The sequence below is a fragment of the Loxodonta africana genome, chromosome 2, assembly GCF_030014295.1.
Source record: "Loxodonta africana isolate mLoxAfr1 chromosome 2, mLoxAfr1.hap2, whole genome shotgun sequence".
Lineage (NCBI taxonomy): Eukaryota > Metazoa > Chordata > Mammalia > Proboscidea > Elephantidae > Loxodonta > Loxodonta africana.
This window is the reverse complement of record NC_087343.1, coordinates 223,631,909-223,656,744: the sequence shown is the minus strand read 5'-3', so window position 1 is coordinate 223,656,744 and position 24,836 is coordinate 223,631,909. Positions and strand designations below refer to the sequence as shown.

Sequence of the window (24,836 nt, the reverse complement as noted above, 5' to 3'; positions counted from 1 at the left end):
ATGAAATCTGTAAAGTATCCAATATTCAGGGGGATCAAAGCGGAGGGTGGTGTTGACCCAGGAACTATTCTCTCCTTCGAAGTATAGAGACTGGGGGTGGGCGTGATGGGGTGGGCAAAAGGAAGTTTGGAAAGGTTTTGTTGTCAGCTGCTCCTGATTTGAAGGCCTCTCTTTTGGCAGAGCCCTGTGGTGAATTCCTGGGTAAGTCTAGCTTATCCTGGGATGGTGGATGAAGTGCTAAGTGTCCTGCATAAAAAAGTCCCAGGAGCGTGGAATTTCAAGGCTGGCATCCCGAGAGGGGAGGGGTAGGGACAGGGGATGGTGAGACCTGAGGCACAGATCTCACCAGCCTAATGGGTTTTCAGAATTGCATCCACATGTAGCTCTGAGTCAGCTTCTGGCTTGTGTGATGCTACAACCCTTGCCCGGTACCCAGACCTTCAGGACAGCCCAGGACTGGGGGCTTTGTGTGTGGGCACGGGGCTGGGGTGTGGGAACAGGAGGGCAGCATCAGAGCCCCTGGGTGGGGTGACACAGTGGTGTTTGTGGGAGCAACAATGACATTAAGGACATAGGTGGCAGCTGGGGCTGAACAGGAGCAGGTGAGATGTCCAGAACCCCTGGGAAAATGGGGACAGGTATCTCAACAGCAGGTTCAGGGGGATTGAGTCATCTTATTTGGACACTAATAAATGGCCCAGGAACCTGGAAGGCTTGGGGATACTTGGGTTATAACTGGGTCGTGGAAACAGTTAGTACACTCTCCTGCTAACTGAAAGTTTGGAGGTGTGCATCTACCCAGAGGCACCTGGAAAGACAGACCTGGCAATCTATTTCCAAAAAATCAGCCACTGAAAACCCTATGGAGCACAGCTCTACTCTGACACACATGGGGTTGCCATGAGTCGGGGTTGACTCAATGGCAACTGGAAACTGGGAGACCATCTTTGAGACACTTTGGACAGGAAACACCTTTCTGTTCAGTTCCGGAGGGAACTGGAACAAGAAAGGAGAAGGATTTTCAGGTGTCGGGTGCCTCAGATGCTGAGTGGTAATAACCAATGGCTCAGAGCACATTTCATAGGCACAAGTACTTTGAAGTCTCACCTACCCACCCGCTGCGGGAGGAGGTCTGCTTTTCCCTGGGCAGGGCGTGAACACGGAGCACCAAGTGCTTGGCGCAGGCACAGGGCTGGTATTGGCTGGGCTGGGCCTGGGACTCCAGCTCCTCCCAGGAGGCACATGGCCCAGGACTCATGGCTCCTCAGCAACTCCCAGACCCTCTGGGGGCTCAGCGACCCCTTCCAGCCCACATCTGTGGCAAAAAAAGCTCTAGCTGGCTGTGGTCTTACGACAATTTTTTTTGAAGAGATCAGGTGAGTATATAGTCTATACTGCTGCACCAGCAGTAACATGGTCTTTGGCCAGTTGATTGATTAATTTGATCAAAAAAGACGAAGGATGTGGTCGAGTCCAACCCTGAGTATCTTTTTGGGGAAGGGGCGTGGGCTTGAGCTCCTGAGTTTGCCTGCCTCGATTAACCTCATTAACTGGAGAAAAGCCAACCTTTGCTCTGCTGGGGGACATTCACTCCCGTTGTCCAAAGTGCCCTTTGTCCTTCTCCATACACTTGCTGTCTGTTCACTTTGTTATTAAGTATTTATACAGCCCTGGCCCAGCACCTGGCAGCTCCAATCAGCTCATGTTCACCGTGTGGCTTGGTGGCTCTGGACCAGCAGGACCGGGGGCTTCCTTCCATCCAACAACTATCCCTGGGTCCCCAGAGGAAGTCAGTCCAACAACTGTCCTTTCTCTGTTTTCTTATCCAAATTGCTTACTTCTTATTGGGACATTTGTTTATTACTGGAGTAGCAAGGAATTAGAGTGTCTGGGTGGTGCAAACATTTAACGTGTCCATCTGCTAACCAAAAGTTGGAAGAGTCCACCAGAGGCACCTTGGAAGAAAGGCCTGGAGATCTACTTCCAAAAAATCAGCCATTGAAATCCCTGCAGAGCACACTTCTACTCTGATACAGACTGGGCCACCCTAAGTTAGAGTCCACTCCATAGCAACTGTTTGTTTGGTTTTTTAGCAAAGAATTGTAATGTGAGCTGACTTGATAAAAACCCAGTGTCTTGTTCTTTACGTTATGTTGGCAGCAAACATCCACAGTTGCAATAATGGGGACACAGCTCACAAACCTCCCCTTTCAGCCTCCTGCCCCAGGCGTCCTTTCCTCAACGGTAGATGGAATGTTCTCAGAGGACAAGCAGATCCCTGTTGCCCTGAGTTACTGGACACTTGTTCTCTCTGCAAAGGGAGTATAGTGACCCTGCGTCTTTAGGGGGCTAGGCTTTGGGCGCCACAGAGAAAAGACAGGACAAGTACCTTCCTCACTAGCTGTGCAAAGTCCCCACTCTCACGGGGTGGCAGCCCGAGGAGCGGTCGAGTGCAGGAGTCCAGCGCCGAGCCATGGCTCACGATGAGGGTGACACCCACTGCGGAAAAAGGATACTTCAAGGTCAAAGCAGGCACAAAGTGCCCTTTTTATTAGATCAGAGTCCCCACAGTTGTTGAGTTGGAACTAGGCAAGTACCCTAAGGGAGAGGGAGAGAAGGTAGGCAAAGAGGGAAAGTAGGCATGGCTGGTAATAGCTGAGTAATCCCCCAGCTCCACCTCCCCCTTGCACAGTGTCTTATCTTATTGTGCAGGTCTGGGGGATGGAGCAAGAGGCTGACCCAAAGGTATCCTCTGGTGGCTGGCAGCCGGGCACTGTCAACCTTGTAGTGGGGTGTGGTGGTGGCTGCTGCCCGGGCTGATCGGATTATTAGTTTCAGAATTATCAGCCCATCCATCATGATGAGCTTCCTGGACTCCTGCGGAGGATAAGAACTAGCCAATCCAGAGGCGGAATGAGTCCCCCCAGGTGGCCCAATGCGCCCCGAGCCAGTTCTAGGGGCAGGGGAGGACACTCAGAGTCTCTTCTATCCAGGACAAAGCAAAGCTAAGGAGCAAGAGGAGTCCAGCCTGGTCTATCCGGGAAGGTGGCCTGATGCCAGACTACTTCCTAGCAGGTGGGCCTACCTTGGCAGCTTCCATCTGTATCTGTAGCTATAGCTGTATCTCATCTGTATCTGTAGGTATATGTATACTTATACCTGTACCCATTCCCGTATCTATATCTATGTTGTTGTTGTTAGTTGCCATTAAGTTGGCCGTCACTGAGCTTCAAGAACTATCAACATTTTGTATCATCTTGTATCATCTGCTCTACCCACCCCCTTTCTTACCCTACAGTAGTTTACAGTATCCCAAACGTCATGTCTTTTCACCAAGTATACCTCAGTTTGCATCTCCAGATGTTAAGGGCTTTTTTTAATCCTGACATAACCACTATGCCATGAGGGCAATGGTAGTTCAGAGGTAGAATTCCGTGTGGGAGAGCTGTGTTCGATTCCTAGCCAATGTCTGTCAGCGGAGGCATTTGTGTTGCTATGATGCCGAACAAGTTTCAGTGGAGCTTCCAGACTAAGATGGAGTAGGGAGAAAGGCCTGGCTATCTACTTCTGAAAATCAGCTAGTGAAAACCTTATCCATCACAATGGTCTCATCTGCAACCGATCATGGGAATGATGCAGGACTGGGCGGCATTTTGTTCTGTTGTATGTGGGGGTACTGTGAGTGAGAGGCTGACTCAATGGCAACTAAAAACCACTATGCTATTATCACACTTAACAAAATTAAAAAAGAAATTCTTAAATATTTCCATATTCAAAATCTATATTTAAATTCCATATTCAACTTTCCTGAATATTCTCCAAGGTCTACTTATACAGACGCTTTGTTCAAATTGGCATTCAAACATGGCCTAAGATTTGTTATGTCTCTTATTCTCTTTTGTTTTCTGGGAAGCTGATGTAAGTTATTTTGACATGGGTGGTTGGTGTTGATTCATTGTTTTGGGGTTCATTGGCACTCAGCCCCAGATTCAGAGGCCCGAGGGCCTGGTTGGCAGTTAAGTATGTATCTGTCTTAGTTTCCTAGAGCTGCTATAACAGAAATACTATAAGTGGGTGCCTTAAAGAACAGAAATTTATTTTCTCACAGCTCAAGAGGCTAGAAGTCTGAGTTCAGGGCACGGGCTCTAGGGCAAGGCTCTCTGTTGGTCCTGCGGGAAGATCTTTGTCTTTTCAGCATTCCTCATTTCCTTGATGATCTTCACGTGGCACCTAGCTTTCCCCATTTGTGCTTGGCGTAGTGGTTAAGTGCTATGGCTGCTAACCAAGTGGTTGGCAGTTCAAATCTGCCAGGTGCTCCCTGGAAACTCTATCGGGCAGTTCTACTCTGTCCTATAGGGTCGCTATGAGTTGGAATCAACTCGACGGTAGTGGGTTTGGTTTGGTTTTTTTTCTGTGTTTAATCTGCTCTTTTTGTATCTCACAATGGATTAGGTTTGGGACACACCTTACAGTGATAGACCTCATTAACATAATAGATAAGGTCCTGTTGCCAAATTGGATTACATCCACGGGTATCGGGGTTATGATTCCAACTCATATTTTGGGAAGGGCAGAATTCATAACAGTATCTAGGCGCCTCATTGCTGCACAGGCTGCAGTATAATAACCCATTGGTTTGGGAATGGGGGTGGGGGTAGGCTGGGGTATTATCAGGTTCAGAAAATCAGCCAGTTGCCGTCCCCGAGGGTGATAGAAGCACTTACCGTCCTTCGAGCAGGTGCTGACGATCTGTTCCACACTCACAGAACACCTGTGGACGTACTCTTCGTAGCTCTCAGCTGGTAACAGGGAGGAGAGTGGAAACGTAGGCCTGCAAATGAGAAGGGGGAACTAATGCCACACTGGTGCCATATTGGCACAGTTGATATGGAATAGGATTCTATGGCTGTGATCAGCTGGGAAAAAGTGTGTCTTCCAAGATGGCACCACCTCACGGGAGGCTCCTAGTCAACAGACAAGTTCTATTTTGTGTTCAGGCTCTGGCAAAGGGCTAAAGTTTAATCTCAAGCATGCCTTTTTATTGAACATTAGAAGGGTTTGTGATGCCAAAGAGTCAGACACAGGAAGAGAACTAGAGAAATCCTGGCAACAGAGAACCTGGGGATGTCATACCTGTAATTAGTATCGACATTGAAATTTGCCTCTTTCAGCTCTTCCAGGGTCATAAGGGTGGGGCTGGTTTTGCTGACCTCCCATTTTGTCCATTCAAAGATTCCAGGTTCCACTCTTATTTTAATTTTTTTCTCCAATTTGAGCTCTGGATTCAACAGAATACAAGCATTTATAATAAGCAACGTCCATTTGGCTCTAGATCAGTAAGACTTCTGCTCATTTTCAGAATCTTAACTAGGTATCTAAATAACACCTTTCCAAAAATGTGATTTTTTCATGGTAATTAAGCAGAACCATGCTATTTCTGAGACAAAAACTATGGGGCAGTTGGAAGGCATCAGAAGAGTGATGACCCTCTGTCAAGAAAGGACAGGCATCAAAAGACATCTATAAATATCATCAAGAGAGCTTAGTGGATCTTTTTAAAATTTTTATTTAAATTTTATTTATTTTGTTGTTGTTGAGAATTTACACAGTAAAACATACACCAATTCAACAGTTTCTACATGTACCATTTAGTGACATTGATTACATTCTTCAGGTTATGTGACCATTATCACCCTCCTTCTCTGAGTTCTTCCCCTCATTAACATAAATCCGCTACCTTCTAAGGTTCCTATCTAATCTTTCGAGTTGCTGCTGTCACTTTGATCCCATTTAAAAAAAAATCAAACCCAGTGCCGTCGAGTTGATTTAGACTCATAGCGACCCTATAGGACAGAGCAGAACTGCCCCATAGAGTTTCCAAGGAGCTCCTGGTGGATTTGAACTGCTGACTCTTTGGTTAGCAGCCGTAGCACTTAATCACTACGCCACCAGGGTTTCCTTGATCCCATATAGATAGTTCTTAAACGAGCATAATGCCTAAGGCAAACATTTTTTACTAGTTAAGCTAAACTGTTATTTGGTTTTAAGAAGACGTTAGGAGATATTTTGGTTTAAGTTTTAAAAATTATCTTGGGGCAATAGTTTCAGGGGTTCATTCAGGCCCCTTGGATCCAGAAAAGCTGAAGTCCATGAGATTTTGAAATTCTGTTCTGCATTTTTCCCCTTTTGATCAGGATTCTTCTATGGAATCTTTGATCAAAATCTCCAGTGATGGCAGCTGGGCACCATCTGGTTCTGGCTTCATGGCAAAGGAGGTCATTTTTACAAGGAGGCAATTAGTTACACATTCCATATTCTCCTCCTGTTCCTGACTTTCCTTCTTACTCGTTGATCCAGGCAAATACAGACCAATTGTTGTGCCTCTGATGGCCACTTGTAAGCTTTTAAAATCCCAAGCACTATGCAAAGAACTAGGAGGTGCTTGAGCCCACTGTTGCAGCCACTGTGTCAATCCATTTCATTGAGGGTCTTCCTCTTTTTCGCTGACCCTCTACTTTACCAAGCTATGATGTCCTTCTCCAGGGACTGATCCCTCCTGATAACATGTCCAAGGTATGTAAGATGTCCTTGCCACCCTTGCTTCTAAGGATTATTCTGGTTGTACTTCTTCCAAGACAGATTTGTTCTTTCTTTTGGCAGTCCATGGTATATTCAATATTCTTTGCCAAAACTACAATTCGAAGGTGTCAATTCTTCTTCAGTCTTCTTTATTCATTGTCCAGCTTTCACATGCATTTGAAGTGATTGAAAACACCATGGCTTGGGTCAGGCGCACCTTAGTCCTCAAGGTGACATCTTTGCTTTTCAACACTTTAAAGAGGTCTTCTGCAGCAGATTTACCCAATGCAATGTGTCTTTTGATTTCTTGACTGCTGTTTCCATGGGTGCTCATGAGGAACCTGTACATAGACCAAGAGGCAGTCATATGAACTGAACCAGGGGATACTGCATGGTTTAAAGTCAGGAAAGGTGTGTGTCAGGGTTGTATCCTTTCATCGTACTTATTCAGACTGTATGCTGAGCAAATAATTTGAGAAGCTGGATTATATGAAGAAGAACAGGGCATCAAGATTGGAGGAAGACTCGTTAACAACCTGTATTATGCAGATAACACAACCTTGCTTGCTGAAAGTGGAGAGGACTTGCAGCACTTACTGATGAAGATCAAAGACTACAGCTTTCAGTATGGATTGCACCTCAGCACAAAGCAAACAAAAATCCTCACAACTGGACCAATAAACAACATCATGATAAACAGAGAATAGATTGAAGTTGTCAAGGATTTCATTTTACTTGGATCCATAATCAACACTCATGAAAGCAGCAGTCAAGAAATCAAAAGACACATTGCATTGGACAAATCTGCTGCAAAAGACCTCTTTAAAGTGTTGAAAATCAAAGATATCACCTTGAAGACTAAGCTGCACCTGACCCAAGCCGTGGTATTTTCAGTAACCTCATATGCATGTGAAAGCTAGACGATGAATACGAAATTGATGAAGTGACGCCTTCGAATTGTGGTGTTGGCAAAGAATATTGAATATACCATGGACTGCCAAAAGAATGAACAAATCTCTCTTAGAAGAAGTATGACCAGAATGCTCCTTAGAAGCACAGATGGTGAGATTATGTCTCATATACTTTGGGCATGTTATCAGGAGGGATCAATCCCTTGAGAAGGACGTCATGGTTGGTAAAGTAGTGGGTCATCGAAAAAGAGGAAGACCCTTAACGAGATGGATTTACTCAGTGGCTGCAACAATGGGCTTAAGTATAACAACAATTTTAAGAATGGCGCAGGACCGGTCAGTGTTTCGCTCTGTTCTGCATAGGGTCGAAATCGGCTCACAGCATCTAACAACAACAAGAACACCCCAACTCTCTTTTGGTTATTATTTGCATGGAGTATTTTTTTCCATTCTTTCAACCTATTTGTGTCCTTGGGTTTAAGGTTTATCTCTTGTAAACAGTATATAATTGGATTTTTTTTTTTTTTTTTAAATATATTCTGCCACTCTCTGTCTTTTGATTGGAGCATTTAGTCCATTTACATTCCTGGTAACTAATGATAAGAAGTGACTTACTTCTGCCATTTTGTTATTTGTTTTTTGTGTACCTTAAGCCTTATGTGTCTTTGTCCTTTAGTATTACTTGCTTTTGCGTTTTGTTGGTTTATCGTAGTGAGCCTTTTTGGTTCCCTTCTCCTTTCCTTTCGTGTACTTTATATATATATATATATATGTATAAATTATATATATATATATGTATATATATATACATATATGTGTTTTTTCTCAGTGGTTACTATAAATATCACATTTAAGAGCTTGCATTTATAACATTCTTGGGTAAATTGGCACCAATTTAACTTCAGTAACGTAAGAAATTCTGTATCTATACAATTCCTCTCCTCCCTTTTTTGCTGTTGTTATCACCAATCACATGTTTATATTTCATTTGTCCTGTAACATAATTTTATTCTTGCTTTTTATATATTTGTTATTAAAAATATGAAGGATAAAACATTTTGAATTATCAAACATGAATACCTTATTTTTAGCCCTTATACTTGTCCATACATTTCCCTTTATTAGAGATCTTTCTTTTTATGTATAGTTTTGAATTACTTTCTAGCGTCTTTTGTCTTCTATCTACAGAATTCCCATTAGTGGATGTGAACTCTCTCAGTTTCTGTTTGTCTAGGAATGTTTCAATTTTACCCTTATTCTTGAAGGATAGTTTCTCTGGGTATAGTATTTTTGGTTGACAGTTTTTTTTTTTTTTTTTTTTAGCACTTTAAATACATCATTCCATTGCCTTCTGGTCTCCAATGTTTCTAAAGAAAAACTGGGACTTAATCTTATTGGGGATTCTTTGTATGTGACTGTTTGCTTCTCTCTTACTGATTTCAGGATTTTCTCTTTAATTTTTGAGAGCCTAACTATGATGTGTCTTGGTGTAGATCTCTTTGGGCTTATCCTGCTTGGGGTTCTTTGAATCTTGGAGCTTGGTGGCTTTTATAAACTAGAGTCTCCCAGGAGCTGGGAAGGAGCCACCACCAGTAGGTCTTCCCTGGGTGCTCATCTTGACCACCCAATACAACTCTACAGCTGAAACCAATACTGTGGACCTCATGACTAAAACTCTGGTCAAGGAAAAGAACGAACCAATAAGGACTTAGTCAATCCAACAGTCAATGGAAAAGTTGTGGCCAAGTCGTGAAGGATATCACGCCAAAGTGCCATTCTGATAAAACTTACATTGGACAGGGCAAAGGGTGAAGGGTGGAAGGAAACCTTCGGGGCCATTATAACTCCTTACAACTCACCCTCCCAAGCATTTTTACCAGTTTCCCTTGAATCAGCTCTGACTCATGGCGACCCATGTGTACCAGAGTAGAATTCTGCTCCATAGGACTTTCAATGGCTGATTTTTTCGAAGTAGATGATCAGGCCTTTCTTCCAAGCATTTCTGGGTGGACTTGAACTTACAACCTTTTGGTTAGCAGCCAAGAACAGTCACCATTTGTGCTACCCAGAGACTCCAAGCATTTTATACCTCAACTAAAAAAAGACCTATAAAGTTTGGTTATCTCTTTTTTGGGGGGAGGGGGGAAGACCTTAAGGTTTTTACCTGAAATGGAGAAAATCCCATTAAACTGAAATCCTGAAAATAAAATCAGTTCTGAAAATATATTCCATATCTTTGGAATGGGTTCCTTTGTCAATCATGTTTAGAAAAAGAGCGTAAACTGAGTTAAACCAGGTTCCTGAGTTCTCCATTGAGTCTGTGAAGGGTTTGTGTCCATTGTGAATAGACTATAGGCAGAAATAGTTTGGAAGGTTTCCCAAATGGGTTTGGCCACAGATCTTTCTTTTGAGGATATCTTGTAGGCCACTATTCTGTGAGTCAGACCTTGGAAAATGGCCCGTACAGACATTCATAAAGATTAGCACATCAGCAATCTAGATGTCAGGCTGAAACACAGGTTGACCATGTTTGAGAGCTTATAAAGAAGGCCAGGTATCTTTGCTTTAGTGTATTGGCACAGGATTTATAGGAGCTCTGGTGGTGCAGAAGACCCTGGTGGCATAGTGGTTAAGTGCTATGGCTGCTAACCAAAGGGACAGCAGTTCGAATCCGCCAGGTGGTCCTTGGAAACTCTGTGGGGCAGTTCTACTCTGTCCTATAGGGTTGCTATGAGTTGGAATCGACTCTATGGCACTGGCTTTGGTTTGGCTTGGTTTCTGGTGGTGCAATGGTTAAGCGTGCAGCTGCTAACCAAAAGGTCAGCAGTTTGAACCCACCCAGTGGCTCCAAGGGAGAAAGACTTGGTGATTTGCTCCTATAAAGATTACAGCCTAGAAAATCCTGTGGGGAAGTTATACTCTGTCACATGGGCTCACCATGAGTTGGAATCTATTTGACAGCTTCCAACAATAACAGATATCAGTGTGTTAATAATATACTTCATATAGAGTAAAAGCCAGTGAAAGATCATGTTAAAGACTGACATTAGCATATGTCATAAAATGAGAACTTTACATTTTATATGCAAGAAATGCAAATAATAGAAGCCAGAAAAAATATTCAAAAAATTGGAATAAATAAATATATTAATAATGAGGAATCATGATAAAGTTATAAAAAGTGTTTTTGAAGCTCTCAGTCATATTCTTTTATTATGAGCGTTGGCCAAAAGAGTATTCTCTTTTCCTTTATTCATATGTTGTTATCATGGTGAAAGGTTGGGTAGGGAAGGGAAGATTAAGATCATTATGAGAAAAGAATCTTACAATTTGGGAAAATAAAAGCTGCGGGGGAGGAAATCATCAGCCATGACATTGAAGTGGCTGGATGCAGGGTGATCTGTAATGTTTCACATCAGCTGTCATGGATTGAATTGTGTCCACCAAAAATATGTGGCAACTTGGTTAGGCCATGATTCCCAGTATTTTGTGGTTGTTCTCCATTTTGTGATCTGATGTAATTATCCTCCGGTTTTTGATATGTTGTAAATCCTAACTTCTGTATGTTAATGAGGCAGGATCAGTGTGGGGTATATCTTGAGTCACTGCCTTACTAGAGGGTATGAGTCAAGTCATATCCTTAATTAACTTAATTAAGTTACACCTTCACTTAAGTCACACCCTTACTCAAGTCACACCCTTGCTTGAGTTATACCTTTTATTATACAAGAGATAAAAGAAGACAGAAGTGAGCAGAGAGGAGAGGAACCTCACTACCACTAAGAAAGCTGGGAGTGGAGCACATCCTTTGGACCTGGGGCCCTGCACTGAGAACCTCCCAGACCCAGGGGAAGGCTGATGCCAAGACACATGGAGATCTCCAAGGAAGCCAGGCCATTGACGTTGAAAGGATACAAGGACATGCCCCCAGAGTTGACAGAGAGAAAGCCTTCCCCTAGAGTTGGCATGCTGAATTTGGACTTCTGGTCTCCTAGATTGTAAGAGAATAAGTTTCTGCTTGTTAAACCTTCCACTTGTGGTATTTCTGTTACAGCAACAGTAGATAACTAAGACACCAGCTCATTAGTGGGCAGCCAGACAAAGATGGAGGTTAAACTGGCCTTGAAAGTTGGTGGAAAAGTGGCAGCACGTTACATGGTTTAGAACAAAATAGATGCATTAAATGGCAGGGTATAAAAGGGTAATGGCTCTAAGACTAAAGAGAGACAAACACTTTCTCAAATTTTTAAATTGTGTGGAAAGTGAATTAGGGACACTACTTGCTGGTAAACTTGATTATGAAACAGAATTTCTGTGAGAATATAACAAACAAATGGGTTGTGCCAAGTGCCCGGCCACGTCCAGTAAATCAAGTCACACCAAAGCTCCTCCGACAGGGATTTTTGACTGTGTATCTAGAATGGGGGAGGTGTTTTGGAAAGAGCCTTTCTGGATGGCCTTAATGGCACGATGAAGAAATGAGAGCTGGGTAGCACATGTGTTAGGTGGATTCACAGTTGTTTGAACAATTCCTCCGTGAAGATTTTAGCCCCTGGCATATTGCCATTCTCTCTGATTCTTCTCCAGGTACAACTCTTGGTGACACCATTATCTGTGAGGTGGCTCATCCAACATGCGGGATGCTTGGCTCCTTATTACCTTCTCCAACAATGCACCTTCCTCGTGCCTCAGCCACCATACCCTTTATGTTGGATCTTATCATTACCAGTAGCTGCAGCCTCTCTACAAGCTCAGTGACAAACGTCTTTCTCTCCAATCAGCTCTCCTTTCCTTCTAGCTTCCTCCCTCTTGTACTCTAATTTGAACCATGATCCATTCCTTCAGGATTTTACTCCATTGAGCTCACTCTCCCTAGTATTTGCCCTCCTAATTCTATCACTTTCCACCTTCCAAAAACCAAAAACCAAAGCCACTGCCGTAGATTCAATTCCAACCCATAGTGACCCTATAGGACAGAGTAGAATTGCCCCATAGGATTGACAGGGCTATAATATTTATGGAAGCAGACTGCCATATATTTCTCCCAAGGAGTGGCTGGTGGGTTCAACCACTGATGTTTCAGTTAGCAGCCGAACATTTAACCACTGTGCCACCAGGGCTCCTTCTTCCCACTGTACCCAGCTTAAAATCTATGGTGAGTCATAATTACCCCCTTGCATGCTATATCAACTTTTCATGTCCTCTCTTGCTTCATCGTACTTCTCAAACCTTAACTGCGATGGTTAATTTTGTGTGTCAACTTGGCTAGGCTATGGTTCCCAGTGGTCTAGCTACTATTCTGTAATGCAATGCAATGCAACATAGTATAGTGTAGTATAATGTAATGTAATACAATCACCTTTCATAATGTAATCTAATGTAATGTAATCAATCAGTTGAAAAGGGAGTTTTCTTAGGGTGTGTTCTGCCTCCAGGATATAAACAGATATTTTGGCAGAACTTTACTCTGCACTCTTCCCATTGCCTGACCTACAGATCTTGGAACACAAACCTGCAGTCGTCTCTAGGTGTCATTTGACCTTTGGGTTTTGGACTTGTCAGCCCCACACTGACATCACTGGTTCTGTTTCTCTACAGAGCTCTGACTAAGACACCAACTGTAGTTAGTCTCAGCTCTCCACCTACTCCCTGTCTTTTCCTGGAGGAAAACCGCAAGCCCAACTGATGGATCTCCATTTAAACTCATCCTCACTAACCTCAAGTGGGCTCTGACTCTATTTTCCAGTCCATGTCCTGGTCCACTCTCCCTGACAACTATTTCATACCTATGACACTCTTCGAACTTCCAGAAGTCCCTCCCCTTTTCTCAGTTTCACCTGGTGACGTACCTTCCTGCGTCTCTAAGGAAATCTAGGCAAATATTTGGCCAACTATCTGCATCTGTGTCTATGCATGCTGCTTTCTCTCCTGTCACTGAGGAGGCATACCCGTGCCTGTGGCCAAAGCCCATCCCTGCATTGTGAACTAAATCATGTCCTCTCTCTCCCATAAAAGGCTGCTCTTCTCTGGGCAGGAACTTCTTCCTGTGGGGTGGAAGCTGTCAATGGCTTCCTATCATATCACAAGCTTTGATGATGCTGGATGGCTCCCATTAGCTGGTTTCCTTGCCCTGGGAAAAGTCATGCATTTTGGACCTAGAAGGGAGTACGGCAGTTCCCAACTCTTTAGGTTTTTGAGCACCTCTTTCCAGGTGTTTTTCTAAAAACACCTGGCAGAGCAGACTAATGGTGAAGACCACGATGACGGGCCTCTGCCACTCAGTTACATGAGCTCCAGTAGTTTTACAGTCCTGGTGTTCAAGAAACGTTAATGGGATCAGTGCCTGCTAGTAGTTTCTGGAGGGCTAGTGCATCACTGCCTTCTGATTCCTACACGGTCATTCGCTGCCAAGCACCAAATTCTCACCTCTGCTTCCTTCCCTCTTCCCTTGGAGAATAACCATGAGGTCAATGCAACATTGGAAGCCCATTGGAGTTCTCACTGACCTTCCAGGATGTGTTTGGCCGTTTGTACACAGCGGAGGGCTGGGGAGACGAAGGCGGAAGTGATTCTAATGCCACTGTCCAGTAGTGCTTCTCCTGGAAAACAGCAGATGGAAAATGCCCCCTTCACAATTCTAACCCCCACAGATGGCTCTTGGCTTGCTACCTGTGGTCGGCAGGATCCTAAGATGGCCCCAAGATTTCCATCCCCTGGTGTACACACCCTGTATAATCCCTTTGAGTGTGGGCAGAATCTGTGAATATGATGAGATATTATTCCTGTGACTATGTTACATTGTATGTTACATTATATGGAGAAAGGGAGATTATCCTGGGTGGGCCTGACCTATTCAGGTGAGCCCACTAAAAACAAAGATTTTCTCCATCTGGTCACAGAAAAGAATTCAGAGATATTAGAAGTGAAGGGAATTCGATGTTTAAGAAACTTTCCATTGTTGCCTTCAAAAATGGAGGAGACTACATGGCAAGGAATGCAGGAGGCTTCTAGCAACTGAGAATGATCCCAGGCTGACAGCCAGCAAGAAAATGAGGACCTCTGTCATACAAGCACGAGGAACCGAATTTGGCCAACAACATGCATAAGTTTGGAAATACTTCCAAGAGCCTCCATGTGAGATCTCAGCTTGGCTGACACCATGATTCCAGCCTTGTGAGGCCCCTAGCAGAACACCCAGCCATGCTGTGCCTGGTCCTCTGACCTACAGAACTGTGAGCTAACAAATCGTTGTTGTCTTAAGTTTGTGGTCATTTGTTATGCAGCGATAGAAAACTCACACACTACCTGGGGCTCATGGAAGGACAGTCCTCTAAACCACATTTCCTCTTGCAGTGTTAAAGGAGCTGATCTCCCACTTTTTTGGGGAAAAAAGGAATCTCCACAGAACAAAAACTACTTGCCATCACAGTCAGTGAAGTTTTATTGGAGGCTGACAATTGGTCACACACACATGCATTCACAAACACTCCCAATACACACACACACATGCACACATAGATGTACAGGCACCATTATCTAGGCACGAACATATGTTACAGATGGTGCCCACGTACAGGCACATATGGTATTTACACACACATACCCGCACACGTGTCTGTCAGTTTGTTGTACTGTGGGGGCTTGCGTGTTACTGTGATGCTGGAAGCTATGCCACCGGTATTCAGATACCAGCAGGGTCACCCATGGAGGACAGGTTTCAGCTGAGCTTCCAGACTAAGACAGGCTAGGAAGAAGGACCCGGCAGTCTACTTCTGAAAAGCATTAGCCAGTGAAAACCTTTTGAATATCAGTGGAACATTGTCTGATATAGTGCTGGAAGATGAGCCCACCAGGTTGGAAGGCACTCAGAAGATGACTGGGGAAGAGCTGCCTCCTCAAAGTAGAGTTGACCTTAATGACATGGATGGAGTAACATCCGTTTATAACTGCAACATCCATTAATAATCGGAACCTGGAATGTACGAAGTATGAATCTAGGAAAATTGGAAATTGTCAAAAATGAAATGGAACACATAAACATCGATATCCTAGGCATTAGTGAGCTGAAATGGACTGGTATTGGCCATTTTGAATCAGACAATCATACAGTCTACTATGCTGGGAATGACAACTTGAAGAGGAATGGCGTTGCCTTCATCATCAAAAAGAGCATTTCAAGATCTATCCTGAAGTACAATGCTGTCAGTGATAGGCTAGTATCCATAGGACTACAAGGAAGACCAGTTAATATGACTATTATTTAAATTTACGCACCAACCACTAGGGCCAAAGAGGAAGACATAGAAGATTTTTATCAGCTGCTGCAGTCTGAAATTGATCGAACACGCAATCAAGATACATTGATTATTACTGGCAATTAGAATGCAAAAGTTGGAAACAAAGAAGGATCAGTAGCTGGAAAACATGGCCTTGGTGATAGAAACAATGCCAGAGATTGAATGATAGAATTTTGCAAGACCAACGACTTCTTTGTTGCAAATACCTTCTTTCACCAACATAAACGGCGACTATACACACGGACCTTGCCAGATGGAACACACAGAAATCAAATTGACTACTTCTGTGGAAAGAAATGATGGAAAAGCTCAATATCATCAGTCAGAATAAGCCAGGGGCCAATTGTGGAACAGACCGTCAATTGCTCATATGCAAGTTCAAGCTGAAACTGAAGAAAATCAGAGCAAGTTCACGAGAGCCAAAATATGACCTTGAGTATATCCCACCTGAATTTAGAGACCATCTCAAGAATAGATTTAACGCATTGAACACTAGTGACCGAAGACCAGACGAGTTGTGGAATGACATCAAGGACATCATACATGAAGAAAGCAAGAGGTCACTGAAAAGACAGGAAAGAAAGAAAAGACCAAGGTGGATGTCAGAGGAGACTCTGAAACTTGCTCTTGAGCATCCAGCAGCTAAAGCAAAAGGACGAATTGATGAAGTAGAAGAACTGAACTGAAGATTTCGAAGAGCGGCTTGAGAATTCAAAGTAAAGTATTATAATGACATGTGCAAAGAGCTGGAGATGGAAAACCAAAAGGAAAGAACATGCTCGCCGTTTCTCAAGCTGAAAGAACTGAAGGAAAAATTCAAGCCTCGAGTTGCAATAGTGAAGGCTTCCATGGGGAAAATATTAAATGATGCAGGAAGCATCAAAAGAAGATGGAAGGAATACACAGAGTCATTGTACCAAAAAGAATTAGTCAATGTTCAACCATTTCAAGAGGTGGCATATGATCAGGAACCAATGGTACTGAAGGAAGAAGTCCAAGCTGCTCTGAAGGCATGGGCAAAAAACAAGGCTCCAGGAATTGATGGAATATCAATTTAGATGTTTCAACAAACAGATGCAGTGCTGGAGGTGCTCACTTGCTTATGCCAAGAAATATGGAAGACAGCTTCCTGGCCAACTGACTGGAAGAGACCCATATTTATGCCTAGTCCCAAAAAAGGTGATCCAACCGAATGTGGAAATTATAGAACAATATCATTAATATCACACACAAGCAAAATTCTGCTGAAGATCATTCAAAAACAGTTGCAGCAGTATATTGACAGGGAACTGCCAGAAATTCAGGCCAGTTTCAGAAGAGAACGTGGAACCAGGGATATCATTGCTGATGTCAGATGGATCCTGGCTGAAAGCAGAGAATACCAGAAGGATGTTTACCTGTGTTTTATTGACTATGCAAAGGCATTTGTCTGTGTGGATCATAACGAATTATGGATAACATTGTGAAGAATGGGAATTCCAGAACACTTAATTGTGCTCATGAGGAACCTTACATAGATCAAGAGGCAGTTGTTCAGACAGAACAAGGGGATACTGATTGGTTTAAAGTCAGTAAAGGTCTGCATCAGGGTTGTATTCTTTCACCATACCTATTCAATCTGTATGCTGAGCAAATAAGACAAGAAGCTGGACTATATGAAGAAGAATGGGGCATCAGGATTGGAGGAAGACTCGTTAACAACCTGCGTTATGCAGATGACACAGCCTTACTTGCTGAAAGTGAAGAGGATTTGAAGCACTTACTAATGAAGATCAAAGACCACAGCCTTCAGTATGGATTACGCCTCAACATAAAGCAAACAAAAATCCTCACAACTGGACCAATGAGCAATATCATGATAAATTGAGAAAAGATTGAAGTTGTCAAGGATTTCATCTTACTCGGTTCTACAATCAACAGCCATGCAAGCAGCAGTCAGGAAATCAAAAGACGCATTGCATTGGGCAAATCTTCTGCAAAGGACCTCTTCAAAGTGTTGAAGAGCAAAGAAGTCGCCTTGAAGACTAAGGTGTGCCTGACCCAAGCCATGGTATTTTCAATTGCATCATATGCATATGAAAGCTGGACAATGAATAAGGAAGACTGAAGAAGAATTGATGCCTTTGAATTGTGGTGTTGGTGAAGAATATTGAATATACCATGGACTGCCAAAAGAACAAACAGATCTGTCTTAGAAGTACAACCAGAATGCTCCTTAGAAGCAAGGATGGCGAGACTGCGTCTTACATACCTTGGACGTGTTGTCAGGAGGGATCAGTCCCTGGAGAAGGACATTATGCTTGGCAGAGTACAGGGTCAGCGAAAAAGAGGAGGACCCTCAACGAGGTGGATTGACACAGTGGCTGCGACAATGAGCTCAAGCATAACAAAGATTGTAAGGATGGCTCAGGGCCAGGCAGTGTTTCATTCTCTTGTGCATAGGGTCGATATCAGTTGGACCTGACTCAACGGCACCTAACAACAACAACACCCACATGCATGCACACACATGCACACTCACACACATACAACACATGCACAAATCACAGGTGCTATGGTAGGAGGAGCCTGGGCAGTGGCGTATGGAGCCAGCTCATACCAACCTGTGAGAAAGTCAACTGTGTGCCTCTCTTCCCAACTCCCTGCTCTGTAACCTCATGCCCGTAGCTTGTGATCAGCCATGGTGTGAGCACATCTCTACACCACTGAAGTCAACCAATGCTGCAGATCAGGGCTTCCCCGCTCTGCCCAGAGAGCTGGTTGTTAAACATTGACCGGAACACTGTTGGGTGAGGAACTAGGAGAGCCAGGTTCTAGTCAGTTCCTGTGTGCCTTGGGAAGTCCATTTGCCTCTCTAGATTCATGATCTCTGAATTAATTAAATGAAGACCAGATGAACTCTATGGGCTCTCTCTTCCAAAAATTCAGTCATGTGGAATCAAAGCCCCAGGTATCAGTGCACACTCTGATTGTTGATTTTTCCTTCCCACTCTCATTCTCCCCAAGCCTATCTTCCATTTACAGTCTCGTGCCTTCTGGCTTTGCCAACCATCCATTCCTGGTTCATATCTCTGCACTATCACTTACTAGCTGTGTGACCTTGGATGAGTTACATAACCTCTCTGTATCCCAGCTCCCTCATTAGCAGAGTGGAGATAATGCTAATTGTTGTTGTTAGTTGCCCTTGAGTAGGTTCTTTCTCATAGCAACCCTGTAGGACAGAGTAGAACTGCCCTTTAGGGTTTCCAAAAAATTGCTGTTGGATTTGAACTGCTCATCTTTTGGTTAGCAGCCAAACTCGTAACCACTGTGTCATCAGCGCTCCACATAACACTAAACCTGACCTCAAAAGAAACACAGTAAGAGTTCAATACACATTAGCTATAATCATTGTTATTATTACCGTTACAATTCCTACTGGAATGATCCTCAAACATACCTACAAGTCTGGACTGGAAAATTCCACATGATGATAATGGTGGATCATTTTCAAAATCTTTGATACCATTCCTCCGTCTGGGGAGACTGCAAGGGAAGTTCAGGTCTGGTCTGTAGTATTTTCCTAAAGCATAAATAAGCATTGAATGTTCACTTTTATCAAGTTATTACGTATTTGTCCTATAAAACTCCCAAGATCAAGACCCACATTACAAGTATGGTTATTATTTAAATTATTGTCACCCGAATTTTTTTTTTTTGGACAGTGCTGTCTGATGTGGGTTCAATTTAAGGAGAAAATTCTGTTTGCTGTGCACACAGCATTTATTCAAATACAGAAAACTTAGGTTTAAGTCCCAGGAACCATGATATTCCCTTTGTCCTTCCATAAGTTGTCACGAAGATCTGCTCATACAATTATCCCAAAAAAGAACTGAGCTTCCGTCAGAGGCCAAATGTCTCCCATTACTGATTTAACTTAACTTGATAAGAATCTGAAGTTGACATCAATTAATTAGGTGAAATTTGACTTGCATAGCATTAAGAGTATCATCTTGCTTAGGGGGACAGAATGCATATGGCCGGAGATGGTCTTGTGTTATGCATTATTGAATCGATTGCTTGAAGAATGGACTGAAAATCAGGTGGATTCACCATCAGAGTTCACTTTGGCTTTGACCTTGAGCTCTAAGGTCTGGCAGGTGGGGCACAAATCCTACCACCACCAGTTATTAGTTGTGTGACTGGAGGTAAGCAACTCAATCTTCCTTATTAGTGAAAAAGGGAAACGAATAGAGCTGTTGTGATGAATCAGTGAGAGAATACCAAGATCTGAGCCTGACACAGAGTGTTATTGCTGTTCTTAGTTGTCAGTGAAACATTACCTGGTCCTGTGTCATCTTCATAATTGTAGCTAAGTTTGAGTTCATTGTTGTGGCTATTGTGCCAATCCATCTCATTGAGGGTTTTCTGTATCTCCATTGACTCCTCTACTTTACCAACTATGACGTTCTTTTCTAGCAATTGGTCTTTCATGATGACGTGTCCAAAGTAAGCAAGATGTCTCACCATCCTTGCTTCTAAGGAGCATTCTGGTTGTAGAGAAGGACCACAGAGTAAGTGGTCAATAAGTGGTAGGCATATGTGGTGTTGGTATATGCAGGTATATGTGGTAGGTGTACGTGGTGCTGGCGAAGGATATTGAATATACCACGGACTGGCAAAAGAATGAACAAATCTGTCTTGGAAGAAGTACAACCAGAATGCTCCTTAGAAGCAAGGATGGTGAGACTATGCCTCACATACTTTGGACATGTTATCAGGAGGGATCAGTTTCTGGAGAAGACATCATGCTTGATAAAGTAGAGTGTCAGTGAAAAAGAGGGAGACCCTCAAGGAGATGGATTGACATAGTGGCTGCAACAATGGGCTCAAGCACAACAATGATTGTGAGGATGGTGTAGGACGGGGCTATGTTTCTTTCTGTTACACATAGGGTTGCTATGAGTTGGAACCAACTTGAGGGTACCTAACAACAACAACAACATATGCTAAACATCACGGTTGTTACAGAGAGTTCTATGACAGAACAAGCCATCCAGCACATCTCTGGTTTGCCTTTGCATTCTCCCAAGTCACCCCCCAAGAGGTTCTAGAAACCAAGTGGATTTCCTGAGACCTGCTGTACAATACATGGCAGCCCTACTTAATTTGAGAGACAGGCAGTGGGCTGCTTTGCATGTCTTTTTTTTCTGGTTCCATGCAAAATTTTTCTGAATGCTACTGCCCTGGAATTTCCATTGGCAGAGACTTTTGTTTGAATCGTAAGCTTTAAGGGAATTTACTAGATTTTTTTTTTTAAAGTGCTAGCTGGGAAAAGAGGCTCTTTTTTTTGGTCTTAGAGAAAGTTCATCAATTTCATCATATTCTCAAATGTGTCTGTAATCCACTGACACTTAATCTGTGGTCATGATCGGAAGCAGAGAGCTGAGCTAAGAAGAATATGAGGATGTGGGTACAAGGTTAAGTTACGATGGGAGTAGATTCTGTACAGAATATGGGGCAGCTTCGCCAGCAACTATGGGAAGTGAGGGGCCATATGAGTGTGGGTGCTTGGGCCAGAGGTAGCAGAAATGAGGAGAAAAACTGGAATCAAAAGAGGCCAGCAGTGCCACCCGCCCCCTCCAAAAAAACTCTCTTGTGCCCACTGGGGGCAGTAACCCCAGGGAAGAATGCTGCCAAATACCCCATTGTAATTTATTAAAAATCAATGTGCAAATTGCAGACAAATTCAACCGTCATTATTCTCTTTATCAAAGACGTCTTTCAAAAGATCCACCATAGTTTTCCTTTAAGCTGGGAATTTTCAGTGCTTTTAAAATATTTTCCTTATAGGTGACTTGATCTTTTGTCTAGATGACCAAATATTTTTTTCTTTTTCTATAAATCCCAATAAATATCCTTGGTTTTGATTGTTTTGTATTTGTTTTCTTCGCCACCACCACACTCACCCTGATATGGTGTGTCATTTCAACCTATAGTTTCAATAATTGCTTTATTACAATAAAGTGTCTTCCAATTATATGTTTAAATGTAAATTCTCATATACACCATTATTATTTCTTTCTTGAGCCTTTGTGTCTCTATTTGATCTTGTTTTATAGACTTAACCATTTAATTAGCTCTTTGAGTCCTTGGAGTTAGGTATGCTCATGATATTACCTGCTTAGAGGTTTTTGAGTGTATGCTTGTCATCTGCAAAAGGTTTTCCCTGATCATTTCCCCTTTCTTGTCTCAGTCTGGTCCCCGTAGATAATTACTCATTTTGAATGAAGAGAATTCATTCTAGAACAGCTATATGCAGGAAGGCAGTGTAGGGGAGGGGCAGGGTAGCACTCTGGCCAGCAGGAAATACCCCAACTCATGGTGAAGCCCCGTGTGACATGTGTCTGTGTGAATTGCCTTGGTCTTTCATCCCTCTCTCTCCAATTTTCCTCCTTCCCGAAGCAAAGATTGCATAGCTGCATATTACACCATTCTTCCCTGCTTCCACCACCAGTCCCTGGTGTCATGCTACGTTTGGGGAAGCTTCTGTGGTTGGTCTAGTCACTCTAATCTTGTTAATCAATGGAAAGGCTGCTCTTGTTCCTCTGGGTGTGTGCTGCCTGACTGGAAGAAGTTTGTCATCCACCTGAGATCTGCCACTGAAGACACCCTGTCTTGGTGTCCTCCGTCATGCTGGGAATTTTCTGAGTCCATGATTGTATTTATTTATGCATATATCATGGTTTAGTATTTCTAACTTTATTAAAGTTTCCTGGTTCTCATTGATCTTGTTGTTTTGTGACACTAAAATAGAAGGGAAAGGGGTATAAACATCTTACTCATAATTTTACAACTAGAAAGGCCTGTGATGAACTTGTAAAAATAAGTTTACATCAATTTTTAGGACTGCCTTTTAAGGCGATGTTTATTATATACTAAGTTCTCCTCAATCATAAATTCTCAGGAAAATTCTTTTTTTTTTTCTAGCTTCTAAATTTTGAGGAAGCTTCTTTCTGAATAGGTTTTCTCAGCAGCACTATAATTTCAGTCTCTATATCACCAAAGTCTATAGTTGACCATCAGGAAGTAGAATACCTTTTGGTTTGGTGAAGTAATGGGTTCCTGTTTACATTTCAGGGCCCCCCTACTCCTCTGAGCACCATTGAAAATAAACGGGGAGCCACCTAGAGCATCTCTGGATGGACGATCACTCTTTAGACTAGCACACACACACAAAAAGTCCAACAGGAGCTAAAAAAGACTTCTGTTGGGTCATCTACTCCTGCAGGGCCTGAGTCGTACAAGGCCATATGCTTGTTTGTACCATACTCAAAGTTTTTTTTTTTTAACAGCACACAGCCTGAAATTCATCAAATAATGCTACTTGCCAACTGCTCAGTAATTTTCTGGCAGGCAAAGACGTCAGAGATGAAGCCAATGAAGGAAGCCCCCTGCAAGCCTGGCACTAGTGTGGCATGGAGATGGCCTTCTCATGCGGCACTGGTCACTGTCCCAGGGCTGAGCCCCTGGGTCTTGTGTGCAGAAAGTGACAGGGCTGATATGCAGCTTTGGGCTTGGTGCCCTTGTGGTGGCACCCTCAGGGCCTGAGCAACAAGAAAAAACAGTAGCTTTTTGGATTTGGCCACTATAGGGAGATAGGGTAAGTATCCCCCCATGTTTGCTGGTTATTTTCTTCTTGGGGCACCTGAGAGATATACACATCTTTTCCCCCAACAAACATATTCCCCAAGAAAGAACCTGAGCATTAAAGCCCCTCTTGTCTTCTATCTTAGGCTGAGTCAGGGAGTGTCTCCTGATGTGGTCTTGGACTTGTGGATGCTGGGCTGACCTCTGGGACTGTTTGGGATCTGTTGGGTTCCTGGTGAGATCCCAGAGTCCAGCAACTGTGAATGGATTTTATCACTATGTTCAATACCTTAATCTGTGTAATTAGACAAGGCTTAGAAATTATGGTACTATGGGCTATCCATTAGGGGATGTGCTCTAACAGAAACATTAGACATCAGTACAGAGATTGGCTTGTGAAATTGTATTTATAACAAGTACTATCCTTAGTCCTTGGCATCCACAGGTGCAAAGTTGTGGTGAGCAAGAGACACATTCAAGAATATGACCATCTATTGAGCAGCATAGCCAAAAATTGTAGGGAAATGACTGAGGCAGTTAAGATCAGCTTAGAGAGATGCAGAGATGATACTGAGAGGGGTATGTGCCTTCAGCTATAGGGTTCAGAGTCCACAGGCCAGGGTGCCTTGCTCTAAAGTCAGTGCTGCATCCCCTAACCAAATACTGTATGTGTACTGCTAGGGTAAAGAGGACTATTCATGCGTTCATATTAGTTGACTTGCTTGTTGTTTATAGCTATTCCCCCATCTTCCAAAAATTATTGGAGGTGAGATACATACAACATACACTCAAATGCACATGTATAAAACCTATGGAGAAAGATGGAGCATGTATTACCAGTTGATGTCAAGCTGACTCTGACTCATGGTGACCCCATGTGTATCAGAGGAGAATTGTGCTTCATAGGGTTTTCCATGGCAGATTTTTTGGAAGTAGATGGCCAGGTCTTTATTCCAAGGCTCTTTGGGGTAGACTCAAATTCCCAACCTCCGACGTGCTTGGCTGCTAACCATTTGCTCCACTCTGGGACTCCAGAGCATATATACATTCCATATGTATAACCTATACATAGTCATTCTAAAGAATGGTACCACAGGGCATCTGGCACCATGCTAGGAAATAGCAAAGGTGATCTCCTTTGCTAGATCGATCTTATCTTTGTTTAGAGTCTGCCTGGACTGTACCTACCATCTGCAGTGGAACACTGTTGTAGCCATGACTTCCCGAAGATTTGATCCACTCTCTCCCCGTGGCGTACCACCAAAACACTTCTTCTCATGACTGTAGCCTGGGAGAATGGAAAGAAAGGCACGTGCAATTTAATATCATAATGATTAGGCTTGAACTTCTTCTGGCAGTACCCCTGCATGAACTCCAAAGAATCATGCTCTCCACCCAGCATAGTGTTTGTGATCATTAA

At 43.1% G+C, this 24,836-nt stretch overlaps 1 protein-coding gene across 6 annotated transcripts in view; it reads right to left on the bottom strand.

Annotated features, from left to right (window-relative positions):
• Positions 1-24,836, bottom strand: part of UBASH3A (ubiquitin associated and SH3 domain containing A) — an 81,783-nt gene that overhangs the window by 2,204 nt on the left and 54,743 nt on the right. For 2 of the 6 annotated variants that reach the window (XM_064279491.1, XM_064279494.1), the window contains exons 8-13: positions 24,605-24,704; positions 19,227-19,349; positions 13,997-14,089; positions 5,134-5,278; positions 4,725-4,831; positions 2,390-2,499 (exon numbers count right to left, since the gene is read on the bottom strand). In XM_064279491.1, the coding sequence (XP_064135561.1) occupies positions 2,390-2,499; positions 4,725-4,831; positions 5,134-5,278; positions 13,997-14,089; positions 19,227-19,349; positions 24,605-24,704 (678 nt within the window). Of the gene's footprint in view, positions 1-2,389; positions 2,500-2,542; positions 2,878-4,724; positions 4,832-5,133; positions 5,279-5,305; positions 6,921-13,996; positions 14,090-19,226; positions 19,350-24,604; positions 24,705-24,836 lie in introns of those variants that run through there. The other 4 variants (XM_064279493.1, XM_064279492.1, XM_064279497.1 and 1 more) reach the window with 4 other exon arrangements.